The sequence below is a fragment of the Chinchilla lanigera genome, unplaced genomic scaffold, assembly GCF_000276665.1.
Source record: "Chinchilla lanigera isolate Chin_1 unplaced genomic scaffold, ChiLan1.0 scaffold00188, whole genome shotgun sequence".
NCBI classification, from domain to species: Eukaryota; Metazoa; Chordata; class Mammalia; order Rodentia; family Chinchillidae; genus Chinchilla; species Chinchilla lanigera.
In genome coordinates this window covers 717968-731382 of record NW_004955589.1, presented here as the reverse complement: position 1 = coordinate 731382, position 13415 = coordinate 717968, and the positions used below count along the sequence as shown (strand labels likewise).

At 41.7% G+C, this 13415-nt stretch overlaps 1 protein-coding gene across 3 annotated transcripts in view; it reads left to right on the top strand.

The window, feature by feature from the left end:
• Positions 1 to 11491, top strand: part of Snx27 (sorting nexin family member 27) — a 79476-nt gene extending 67985 nt beyond the window's left edge. For 2 of the 3 annotated variants that reach the window (XM_005414566.2, XM_005414568.2), the window contains exons 9-12: positions 5780 to 5929; positions 6263 to 6391; positions 6769 to 6828; positions 7768 to 11491. In XM_005414566.2, coding sequence (XP_005414623.1) covers positions 5780 to 5929; positions 6263 to 6391; positions 6769 to 6828; positions 7768 to 7815 — 387 coding nt within the window. In that variant the 3' untranslated portion in view covers positions 7816 to 11491. The other variant, XM_005414567.2, reaches the window with a different exon arrangement.
• Positions 11492 to 13415: the final 1924 nt, after the last annotated feature.

Sequence of the window (13415 nt, the reverse complement as noted above, 5' to 3'; positions counted from 1 at the left end):
TGTTTTAAAATTAGTTTTCACTTTGTATCTGCCATAGTACAAGGATGGGAATTGTAAAAAACAAAATTAGGAAAGAACACTTACAATAATTTTCAGTCACAAAGTTTTTTTAAACTCGTAATATTTTAAACTCTTTGTCTTAGCAGATTCACATGTAATTGAATTTTTTCCGATTACAGCTTATTTTCACCATCATAGTATTGTATCGGTAATGATTTTGATAGGTCACATGAGTTATCTTGTACCTTTTATGTACTTTTTATGAGAGGGTATTCACTTACATTTAGTTGAGTTGGAATAAGAATACAAACAAGTCAGCCGCTGACCTTAGAGCATGATCTTATATCTAGATAGGATATTCATTTTATTACTATATGTTGAAAAGTAATAAATCTCTTTGCCTTAAAAATATTGCCAGAGGCCAGGGAGCCATCCATCTTACCAGTGTTCTACATATCAGCAGGCTGAAGTGGAAAATGCAAAAATCTTTTAAATAAATTAAATCTTGGCAGAATTTGTTAGAAAATTTTTCTATGTGTGAGACAGGATTTTAAAATGTAACTTCTGTGGGACATGGTGAAGCACACCTATAATTCCACCACTCAGGAGGCAGAGACAGGAAGATCACCATGAGTTCAAGGCTAGCCTGGGCTGCATAGTGAGATAAAAATAGATAGATAGATAGATAGATAGATAGATAGATAGATAGATAGATAGATAGATAGAGCTGCATAGTGAGACAACAAACAGACAGACAGACAGTACGTAGGTAGATAGATAGAAACAGGCAACTTTTACCTGTTCTTTAAGAGGACATTGTTGCCGGGCATGGTGGTGCACGCCTGTAATCCCAGCACTCGGGAGGCTGAGACAGGAGGATCGTTTCGAGTTTGAGACCAGCCTGGGCGACAAAGTGAGCTCAAGGCCAGCCTGAACTGCATAGCGAGACCCTGTCTCAAAAAGAACCCCCACACACAAAAAGAGAGAGAACATTGTTTTCTGTATAGTAGTGCATGATTCTGACTAAAATATTTGCATCTCTTCTGTAAAATGGGAAGTTACTAATGGGCTTCAACCTCTGCAGTAGTTCTTTGTTTTTGCCAAAGCCAATAAAGTCTTCCTGTTCTTGAAAAGACAGTAGAAATCAAAGTAATTTCATAAGATTGTCTGATCAGTGTGGAATGCATATTGTTTCTTTGTATAAATAGTGCTCCAAACACACTGTCCTATTTATGTGCTCAACAAAAAATTCTTGTTGACTGCCAAGTATGTGCCAGGCACAGTACAAAGTGCTAGTGAAATAAATAGATTTAGGTTGTTCTTTGGCAAAATATAGAAAATCAAGATTTAATAAGCACAGAAATCTATTATGAAATCATTTTTAGAATCAAGTTCATAACTTCATAATCACCTACTTAACTAAAAAGTGCAGTTGATATACAGATATTTTCCTACAAGCCATTGGCATGGAATATAAAATATGCTTAAACATTTATAGAATTTCATTGTGTTGGAAATGTAGTGCCAACAGAGAAGTATATACTAACCTCATATTACTATAGATTTTGAAGACTGTCTCACCAAAGTTTGAATTTTATGTATTCAGATAGCAGTATTCAAAGCCAGCCTATTGGGTCACATGTGCCTTCCAGAGCTCAGAGGTCCTGATGACATTAACTATAACAACTTAGTAAAGTTGATGGACTTGCAGTAAAGTCACATCACTACACTCAGTTGCCAAATTACCATGGGACCAGCAGCAGCTCAACAAACTCACTGGTTTGGTTTCTTTTTTGGAAAATGAGAATATACGGATTGTTAGCTACTGAGGTAGAATCTTGACGGAATGAGATCTTTAAGCTTTGTGTAAGTTCCGTTGTCCTCCAGATACAGAGGACAGCTCATATCCTTGCTATATGTTTTTATTTTCTGCTTATTTACAAAGTTAGATTGATTCTCAGTTTTGGATGATTGAGTTCTCCCTCCCCTTCCCCTTTCCCTCCCTTTTCCTCCCCTCCCCTTCTGTGTCTCCATATTCTCACACAAACAATAAACTTTGTGTAGATTATGCTTTACTTATTTGAAATAGCCTACTTTGCCTTTGTTGATCTGATATATTGTCAGTGGCCATACCACCCTGAATACATCTGATGGCATCTGAACTGACGTATTAGTGTTTGTTAATATGATTTGTAATGATTTTAGACAAGATAGTATATATGAAAATCTTTTTTTCTCAGCCCACTCCCATGATGATCACTTGTGAAGCCCCTTAAAATGCAGATTTCTGGACCTCACCCCACATTTAGCATACCAGAATCTCTGGGGATTAGGACTTGAAGGGTTTTTATTTTTTAAAAAGGCATACTTCATGATTCTGAAACTTGGGGTGCTTCAGAATAACCACTACCTTTAGAGCTTCAGGAGATTGGTTCCCAGGGCTCCTCTCAGGCCCTTATTTCAACGTTAGACCCGCTTTGACTCTTTGGCAAGTTGGTTGGGAGAACAGTTTTTCTTCAAAATGGACCTTGACCCATTTTAAAGTGTTCTGCTCTGTTAAGTACTGAGTCTCTATGTTTGTGTTGATAGCTGCCCTACTGCTGTATTTATCTGTATGAGTGAATATTGAACGTTTATGAAATGTCCTTTACTGTGCCTGTCCTCTTCTCTCACCTAAACAGGATACCAAATAAGTGTGGAAGGAAGGCAATTCAGGGTACTTAGCTACACAAAATTAGTATGAAAGAATGGATGGGATAACTTTGTGTTTTAAATATATGTTATAAATATGTTTAAAAACAAAAATTCACCTTTTCCCAATTTTGGACTGATTTAAGTTTTTAAGTGTTTCTTCTCTGTAGGCTTTGTGTATACTAAGAATGTAGCTTTTGCCCACTTAAAACTGAGAAATGCTATTCATCCTGAGAATCTTTGAAAACCTTAAGTCTCCCAGTGAGACTTTACCTCTGGCCTCTCACCAAAACTACAGGTACCCTTAGTTTTCACTCAGGTTATTACTAGAGCTTACCACCAAGTGGAAGTCCTCTGATGGTCTGTTGCTTTCAAGGATCACATTCCTAGCCAGGGATATAGGTAAGCGACACAGTACCTGCCTGGCAAGTACAACGTCCTGAGTTCAATTCCCAGTACCAAAAAAAGGGGAAGGGAGATATTTATTTGGGCTGGGGATATATATGAAAATCTTTATAAAAATTTAGGGGATATAGCTCAGCAGCACAGCGCCTGCCTGGCAAGCACAAGGTCCTGAGTTTGATTCCTGGTACAAAAAAAAAAAAAAAAAAAGGACCACATTCCTTAATATGGAGGGATTGATGGGATCTGCTGAGCGCTCAGGGATCCACTGAGACCCTGTCTCAAAAATCTAAAACACCAAAAAACAAAAGAAAAAAAAAATTTTTTTTTTTACCTAACATCACATAGCCTATTAGAAGTAGAACTAAAATTTGAACACATACCTCTCAGGGTCTGGTGCGTGTTCTTCCCTGTATTAGGGAACAAAAAGTGGTAGCAGAATCCTTTATTTCCAGCAGAGGGGAAGTCCCCAAGTAGAGTAACTTTGTCTTTTTTTTTTTTTTTTTTTTTTTTTGAGGTACTGGAGATTGAACTCAGGTCCTTCTACATGCTAGCCAAGTGCTCTATCACTGAGCTACACCCCCACACACAGCCCTAGAAAGTGTTCTTAAGGTCACAAGAAAGTGTTTAAGATATGTAAAGTGCCACTTTTCTTTGGATCTAATCCTAATTCTAATCTAATTCTTCCTAATTCCTGTCTTTGTGGAATTGCTTCTCTCTTTCTAAAAAATTTATACAGTAAAATTTCCAATTAGGAATATGTCAGAAATGTTTGTTCAAGCAGTAGTGACGTTTCTCAAGGAAGAAACCTCTCAACAAGTGAGTTATATGTAAGTATGTTTTGTTAAGGACATAAACAGAGCTAAGCTCAAGGCTCCCTGACATCCATTGGCATTTACACAAGTCTTAAGTTGCTCATTGAGCATGTCAGCATTTCTGATGGCTATGTTGGGATGAGGTGGATACTAGAGGCCTGGTTGCAGAGCACTCTTTCCTTTCACATTTTGTTACAAACATATAAAGAAGTTAAAAGAACGATACAGCAAGCCTTTGTGTCCCCATTACCTACCTTCAGTAGACTTTAACTTCCTGTCATTCATATTCCATGTATCTCACGTGCTTTTTTCCCTCTGGAGTTTTTTCAGGTTTTTGTTGTTAAGTTGTTGCTATTGATTGTTTTGTTTGTTTAGTTTTGGTTTTTGTAGTGCTGGGGATCAAATCCAGGACATTGTGTGTGCTAGGCAAATGCTGTATCATGGAACTATATTTCTAGCCCCTTTCCTGGATTTTTACAAAGTAATATTTGAGCAGGTGCTTATACCACTGAGCTATATCCCCAACCCAAAAAAGTAATATTCAGATACATCATTTCACAAGGTTTTTGTACACACACGTGAATACTTATACATGTACAATTATCACTTCTGACTTCATTCTGTCTCTATTCTTGCTACTTCTAAATTTTTCCCCTTAAATTTGCTGTTATTTTAAAACAGTAATGTAAAGTAGGAAAGGGAACAGTTACATGACGCCACCCCCCGCCCCCCGCCAGCCCTGAATCTTCTGTTCCTGGTGACAGTAGCTGTGTGGTCTTAAGTGCCGTTCATCAGTAGCAGGCCCTAGGTGGCCTATGTGCTTTCTTTTCTCCCTTGGTAGAGCAGAACATGACTTTCCAGTGTATTCTATACTCACTGATGTCTCGTTGAAGTCAACTCTAGCGCTGCGTCCCTGCTCTTGCTATGTGACGTACACCTGGTGTGGAGCTCAAGGCTGTTCGCTTGTTTCCTTACACAGTCCCTGAAAGGAAGCAGGGCAGAGACCATGACTCTTCCTTTTCCTATTTCTCTTTTACCCATCTTTTACACTCTCATCTCTCTACTCAGAATAGTGAGTTGAATAAAGAGAACCCTGCTTTACCTGTAGAGGAAAAGGGACAAAGAGTGGAGTTAGCATCAGTAATGCAGTGCCTCCTCTAGATTAGCCTCGGAGCCTTGAACCTGTGACCATTCTTATGTGCCACTTGGTTTGGGGTTTCTGCTTTTTAAGGAGCCATACAAACGAGAGATCCGGGGGACAGTGGGGCTGATTTGGAGGCCGATGATGGAGCAGGGGTGTAAAAATTAAACCCTGGTTACAACCCTGGTTGTGCCCATTATTCTTACCTGTGACCTCAAGATAGTCTTACTTTATTCTTGGTGATTGTAAAATGACTAGTTTGTAAGTTTTTTTCAGTTTTAACATTTTATAGGCATGAAATGAGTAATTTAGTCTTCATCACTCAGGTTATTGTAACTTTTGGTTGGAGAATAACTGGGGTAAAGCATTATCTTCCTTTGTTAACTATAAGCAGAGATTAGATTCTCATCTCTGAGGTGCAGTGAAAATAGAGGGTCAGACTAAAGGCTGTTCTGAGGGCCTTTCTAGCTCTGTAGGTCTGGATAACATTGTCTCTTCTATCTTTCATTTATGTATCTTATGTAAGTACATAAATGCAGACTGAAAGTATGAAGGCAGCTGCTGGTAGTGGGTATAGGTCACAGAGTCCCGTGCCAACTTTGGGCTAAGTGTGAGACCAGAGTCCAGCTCGTCAGGTGGTTGGGCGAGAATACAGTACGCTGGTACATCTCAGCAGCTCTTCAGTTGCTTTACTTCCTGGTAACACAGTTTCCCCCTCCTTTTCCCCTAGTACCTCAACATGCTAAGGACTTGCGAGGGCTACAATGAAATCATCTTCCCCCACTGTGCCTGTGATTCCAGGAGGAAGGGGCACGTTATCACAGCCATCAGCATCACGCACTTTAAACTGCACGCCTGCACTGAGGAAGGACAGCTAGAGGTGAGAGTTCAGTGTGGGGCTGGGAAGGAGCATTGCAAGTGGACACTGGTACTTATACATTTGCTGTGTTTCAGTTCCTCCTTGGGAGGAGATGAAATCAAAACTGTGTTTTCATTGGAGTTAAAAAGCACTGGGTCCAAACTGACCTGACCCTCAAGTTCACTGGTTGCTTCCCCTGATTTTTACTCCTGTGTTTCAGTCCTTTCCCAGAAATGTTGCAGACGTTTCCTTTTATTTATCCTCTGCTGCCTGGCTCAGAACCCCCTCGCCTAAACTCCCCAGTACTCTCCGACTCAAACTGTAGACTTTATTTTCTTGCTCTTGGTTTTCCAGAACCAGGTCATAGCATTTGAGTGGAATGAGATGCAGCGGTGGGACACAGATGAAGAAGGAATGGCCTTCTGTTTTGAATATGCTCGAGGAGAGAAGAAACCCCGATGGGTTAAAATCTTCACACCTTATGTGAGTGGGACATGGGGAGGGATACTTGGGGAAAGTAGATTGGGCTTCAGCTTTCTTAAAAAACTAAATACATAGAGACAGAGAGATGTGGCTTTCTTGGGATCAGAACCTATTTGAATCCAAGCACCCAGGCTCATCCTTTTTTCCTTTAGGCCCAATACCTGGGATTGGCAATTTCACATGCTACTTGACTCATAATTACCACTAGAAGGAGCTAGAGAGCAGTAGATGGTCAGATCTGAGTTTTGTGGCACTTGTCAGGAGTTTTTCTTATCTGAGTGGGTTTGGAAGATGGGCTGATCTGGCAGTTCAGAGGCATGGCCCTGTGGTGCCTGGTCTTGAGAAGTTAGTGAGTATTGCTACTTTTTCCCCTCCAGTTTAATTACATGCATGAGTGCTTCGAGAGGGTGTTCTGCGAGCTCAAGTGGAGAAAAGAGGTAATTCTAAAGACTTCTTCAATTAACTTCTTCATCTTGTTATTTATAAGCCCATTGCCAAATACCTGGGACCCTCACCTCCATTTCTATCTTTCTAGGAATATTAGTTAGAGACTGGTTATCCCATGTGAGCCAGGACATTCTTCCAGCAGGGCTGGCTTCCTGGATGGTGAATGGGCTGCGCAAAAAAGCCCAGCTTCTTCTCTTGTCTAAAGGGTGTACTCTGGCTACAGGCTCTTCCATTCTCATGATTTCGTGGACCCTCTTCTGGCTGTTGTTGTTGGGTTGCCTTGTTTTGTTTGTTTGGGTTTGTTTCGGTCTCTGTCCTCCCTCACTTTTAGCCATCTGACTGGATGGCTGATGACAGAGTCCTTCTAGACTAATGGTGGCAAACCTATGGCACGCATGCAGCAGCAGGTTGTTTGTATCATTGAAAACTCTAAAAGGTTCGCCATCACTGTTCTAGACTACCAAAAATGTGTATGCAGAGGAAAGTTTTTCTATGACTAGTAAGTAGGTGTCAGTGCTGGAACAGAACTTAGAAGATTGTAAATAATCAGCTGTTTGTTATCAAAGAAAATAATTGGATTAAGAGGTGAAGTCAGGAACATGAAAATTTATATTTTTAGTATGGTGAAAAAAGAAACTTGGGCTCTGGGAATCACATCTAAGTTTCCTCATAGCTTTATAATTTTGGCTAAATCAGTCTCCTTAAATCTGACTCTTCTCTCCTGTGAAACAGGAAGACTTAGCTGGGTGGTTAATATCCAAAGTCCTTCTGGCTCCCAAAGGCTATGATTCTTGGTGGGAAGTCCTATCGGGAAGAGGCCAATAAGCTAGGGTCATCCAGTCATGCCACTTTAGCACCTATTTGAGGATTGTCTCCAGATTAGAGGAGATATGGCTTCCCAATAACACTTTTTTTTTTTTCCCTTTCAGAACATTTTCCAGATGGCGAGGTCACAGCAGAGGGATGTGGCCACCTAGCCTTCTCTTATCCCCTTCCCTTCTTCTTGCCTTCATCCTCTTATCCCTTTCATCTCTCTTGTCAGACAGAGTAACCATTAACACAAAAGAACAGATAAAGGAAAAAAAGTCATTACATTCAGAAGCCCTAAACTAAATATTATTAATAACTCCCTCTGGAATTGAGCTGGTAGAGAACAACAGATTGGTCAGTACCAGAGGTCCACTGAGATAAGACAGGAAGAGAAGTAAGCCCGCCCTACTCGCCAAAGGTATCTTTGTCCTTTCACCTCGGCCTCACACCGCAGACACTCCTGTACTATATTTTTAAAACTGGAACTATGAACTTCATCCATTTGCACTGTTCAGACATATATATGTATGTATGTAAAAAACTATATATACACAAATCAGCTGCACGTATATACATATATATATTTCTTTTTAAATTTCATATTGATGGCAGTACCTTTTTTAGCTTGTGTTTTTACACACCTTTCACTAGAATTCATGACCTCTCTCTTGCTCTCTTTATTTTGAAACAAACTTTAAAAAGGAAAAAAAAAATTTACAGGAAAAATACCTCTCCTCATGAAGGACTCGAAAAGTTTACAACCTGCTTGGGTTTTCCCCCCTTTTTTGTGTTGAGTGCAGTTTCTGGCTCATGGTTGCTGTCGAGTCTGAGGAGCAAGGAGTGTAGTGTCTTTATCTTCTAAGAGGGCACTGGGAGGAGAAACAGGTGTGTTTCTCACGGGCACAAGGCTGCGATCTGCAGAGAGAGTCTGAAGACCTGGTGTGGTCTCTTGATTTCAAGACAGTTTCCTGGTCCGTCTCTCTCCCCCTCATAGCTTTCTGGCCCATTCTGTACTCTTTCCTTCTTCCTTGGGGCCTCTGGTTGCTTTTCCTCAGCTGCCCAGGGCAGAGTTGATGCCACAGAAACCCAAAACGCTTCATGGTAGTAATTGCTGATCTTGCCTTTTCTGCAGCAGGGATGGCATTAGGGACCAGAGTAAAGCTGATACCTGAGGCACAAAGGTTAGATTTGCGGAGGGAAAAGAAAGGAAGCGATGTCTTGTGTACATAAGGCTTTACTTAGTCTGTTCCTGAACAATAACCGCCCATAACTATTACACTCTCTGTGACATCCTTAAACAGCAGTGTTGGGAAGGGACCTAACAGTATCTTCAAGACCTTAGGGAAACTTAGGTCTGTTGTCTGTGCCAACCAAACTATAGCCCTGTCCAAGCCAGCTGAGGACCTAGGAAGGACTGGGAATATGGTCAGTTTTAGCCACATCTCTACCTTTTGTTTAAAAGGAGACTGAAGGAAAACCTTCGTATTCCTCAAGGAGTTGCTCGTCTGACCTTGCAGTTAGGACTTTTGAGACCTACAAGCTACAACCCAGGATCAGAGACCAGGGCTGAAGCATAAGGCAACATTCCCAGCCCCTGAGCTCCATACCCATTACATAAAGAGAACTAAGTCCAGTTCAGGTGCAACTGAAACATATCTATGAACCTTTTTTTTTTTTTTTTGGCTCCCTTTCACCTTCAGAAGAGAAACCTCCTTAGGTTTTTCTCAAGATATTCTCTGCCTTGTCTAGCTGGGAGGCAGTCAGAATTGGTTATAGTCAGTTCCACTGAGCAGTGTTGGGGTGGTTTGAAGTTTCTGCTTTGTAACTTGTTTTGCAGTTCATTGTGGGGCCATTTTTCTTTGTTTCTCACTGTTATCCTAGTGGCCGTAGGCCCCCAGGGAGGTGTGAAATTGTATAAAACATCCTATCCTTCCCACTTCTCCAAATCCAATCTATGAAGAATCACAGATTTCAGAACACTAGAATGCTGAATGTTTAACATTAAAGAGGGTAATCCCTGCTTTGAAGGCTTTATTTAATACAGGATCAACTCCTTCTCTTGGCTTAAATGAATTTAATAATAAGCCAGAGGTCCTTATAAAGAAGATAGGTTGATTTCCCACTCCAAGACGCTAACGAGGCTTTTGACACCAGCTTTGTTCAGAATATAAAAAGAGCAGCAGTGCATCCCCACTCTCATAGTGGGAGAGGAATGAACAGGTCCTTCGCCTGCATAGCATCCAGTTGGTGTTTGGAGATTGGGTGAGGGGCCCCATGAATAGTTAGCCTGTTGGTAGGATCTGCTTAAAACCGGCTTTTACTGGAAGCCGTGCCACTAACAAAGCACCCAGCTGCAGTAAGGAGGGAGACCCTATAGGATGGTGCCTTCTTTCTCACATCAGGCCTCCGGCAGTGGAGGCAGAGGTCATTGTGGCAGCAGAGGTCCATAGGATCAAGCTCTTCTTTGCATGAAGCAGTGTTAGGTGTAACTCTACTTCCCCCTCATCCCTTGTACTTTCTTTCTGTAATCCCTACTACTTTCCTCAGTCCTGGCTTCTGCCCAGGGAGGTGTCTACCCAGTCTTCTTTTACAGTTTGACATCGAAAAAAGAGGACCCCCCCCCCTCGCCCCCAGCTTCACTCCAACAAAGTCAGCAGGATCTTCCTGGTTTCTCACTGTCATCCCCTGCACACTGGATTTCTGTCCTGCGGGGCAAAAGCTTAGAGTTTTTATGGAACAAGAGGAAGTTGAGCCCCTGAGGAGCCTGTCTCTGTAGAAAGGTTCCCTTGGGCCATACTTTGAGCTCTCTGCTTTTCATACTTTTACTTGATTCTTTATCTTTCTGGCCTCCCTTGCCCCAGGCATAAGCTCTGCACAGGTACAGATATGTATGTGCTCAGAGTGGCTCTAGGCCTGGACAGAGCTTTTAGTGAGGAATTAGATAAATATTCCAGTGTCCTCATGCTGGCCATTTCATGTCATCCTTTAGTTACCTTGGCCAACAGCTTTTGGTTATCTCTCCTAGCTTCAAACCCAGTGACCGGGGCACAAACAGGAGGTGTGGCAGACGACCTCTGTCTCATCTCAGATTTGCCAACTATGGGCCTGGCTGAGAAGCAGTTTTCTTAAAGGGAACTGCTTGCTAGGTGACCTGAAGTCTCCAGGCCTAGAGGACCACTGTGCCCTCTTTTCTGTCTGTTACACTGTCTGGCTAGACTGATGTAGCGGAGACCTCAGCATACTGCTGTTCCTTCACCAGCGTCATTGGGTCACACCAGCTTCCTTTCGGAGGGGATGTGTGGCTGACTACTACTCAGCGAAGGAAGGAAGGAGAATGCAGGCAGTGGGAGTGCTTCTGTGGCCTTCATCTTCCAGTTCTACCTGCTGTTCTCTTCCCCTAACCCTGATCATACATTGCCAGGACAGCAGTAGTTCACTCCTCAGCAATAAGCTCGGGTGTATTGAAAGTTAGGCTCTGGGGAGGAACAGAACTGAAGAGGGGAGTGATGTAGGGTGAGGCACTTGACCAACTGCTAAACTTAGACAGCAATTTTCTATCATGCCCCCTTTTAAGCTGGTGAGCTGGGCTTCAGTTTTTCCCAGGTCATGCACACTTTTAATTTATTTGAGAGAAACTCTAGCTGTATTTTCACTCTAGTATCTTGTATTTTTTATTTGTGATTTAAGAAATGTGAAGAGAAAATACACAGACATATAATGGCTAACAGTGTTTCTTCATTCCTTGTTCTAGAGCTAACCACTCCAAAAATTGTTTGGTAACGTCACTTAGTGTAATTAATTGTAACATATTCTTTTAAATAAATTGATTTATTGATGAAACAATTCTTTTGTTTCCTAGACTACAAATCCTTTGGGGTGTATGGGACGAAGAAGAACCTCTGAGATCTGAGTTAGAATGGTCAACCTGAAAATGACAAGAACATCTAAACAGCTTTCCCCAGTAGCCAGTGGAGCAGTCTCTGGAGGCAGGAGATGGGGAAGGACAGGGAGAGGAGAAGTAGGCAGGTCCCTGGTTTTCAGCTCTGTTTGCAGCAGCTTCTTGACATTCCTTCATCTCCCTCAGTTCTCAGAGTAATGGAGCTTGCCCCTCCTGGCTGCCCGCTGGTACAGAATCCTTTCAGTCACAGGACTCCTTTCCCAGCGGAATACAGATAAAGTCTGGCAGAGCCCTTGAGACAGATTTCACACTGTCCTCTCAGCAACACCTATGCGCTTTTTCACTTTTCAGTAACTCGGAAAACATTCTCTTGAAGATCTGAAAGTGAAAATGTGTTACCCCTAACGAACGCCTAGACACGACTAGATGCTCTGGTGGGTAGTATTCCACCTTGTGCCTACACCCTAATAATAAGGGTGCTCCCTTTGCTGCCCTTCACTTTACAGAGGGATCTCAAGTGCTGGGCCATTTACTTCCTCCTGTCTGTGCTTGACTTCATAGGCAGAATCTGAAAAACTGACATTTGTAGTGGATCAGACATTTTAAAATTGTTTTTATAAATCTTCACATTCTTACTATTTTTATTACCCCCGATCAATGTACTTTTGTTCCTTAGTCGATGACCATCAGAGCAAGAATCAGTTTGACATTTTGTTTGGCATTTGGAGGAGAGACATTATTCACGGCCTCATTCACCCAGCTGCCAGCATTGAATATTAGAATCTGATAAATACTACTATGCTATGGAAAATTTTTTTACTTTAACAAGGAAAGAATCCATAGAGAAGTAGAAGGTGAAATTATAGAATCACAATTACAGAAGTTAAAATAAAAAATATTTATTAGTTATCTACCATGTATGAGGCAATGTGTTAGCTACTGCCACAGATACAAAAGCAAAGGGACACATTCTGCTCACTTATAGTCCTACAGAAGGAGACACTTACAGATGACCATGACAGACTGCAGTGGAAGGTTCAGTGCTGAAAGCACTAGAAAAGGAGGGGGAGAGGCCTACAGGGAGGGCATGAAGAAAAGGTGCTACAGTATTTAAGGTGACTCGCTTAACACAAGCAGGGTTTCGGCAAGCAGGCATCGAAAGCTTACTGAGTCAGTTTTGCCAGGCATTGTAGTAATGGGAAAGGATAGGACACGGATGAAAAGGATCCACCTTGTCCAGGGGAAAATGAACATCCTATTCAAGTGGAACTTAGGCATGCATAGGAATGAAGACAAAAGTGAGGCCTAAAGAAATTTGGTACCAGGGAGGTGCTGTGTGTTAGCGGAAGCAGCAAAAAAGGTTTTTTATCAGGTGCAGTTTAAAAAGATTGATGTTTCAGACTACAGAATAGAAGGTCAATTAGACTGCAGTGGTTATTCAGTTAGTACGTGGAAGCAGTGAGGAGTGAGAGGAAGGAAATGGAGATGAGAAGAGCTGTGGAAGTGAAGGTTTTCATGATTGAATGACAATGAATCTGTCTCAGAGGAGTAAGAGACTCCTGAGGCTTTACATCTGTGTGGCTGGAAAAAGAAATAGTTAAGAATTGAGATTTTTGTGGGAGAAAAGTTTTAGTTTTGGACTCTTCTGGTTTTGGCACTGGCTTCACCTGCACAATCCAGTCTAGACGTCCAGTGGTAGTTTCTTAATCATTTACTAAGTAACTTCTAGTGTGCTGGGCCCTGCTGGACAAGACAGAGGAGGTAACCAATGAATATCAATGAATTAACTTTTATAGGTAACTCCAGCTTCTTTGGCAGACAAGTTGCAGGAGGGCAGGAGAAGAAATGAGTGAGACAGAAGAGGCTGCT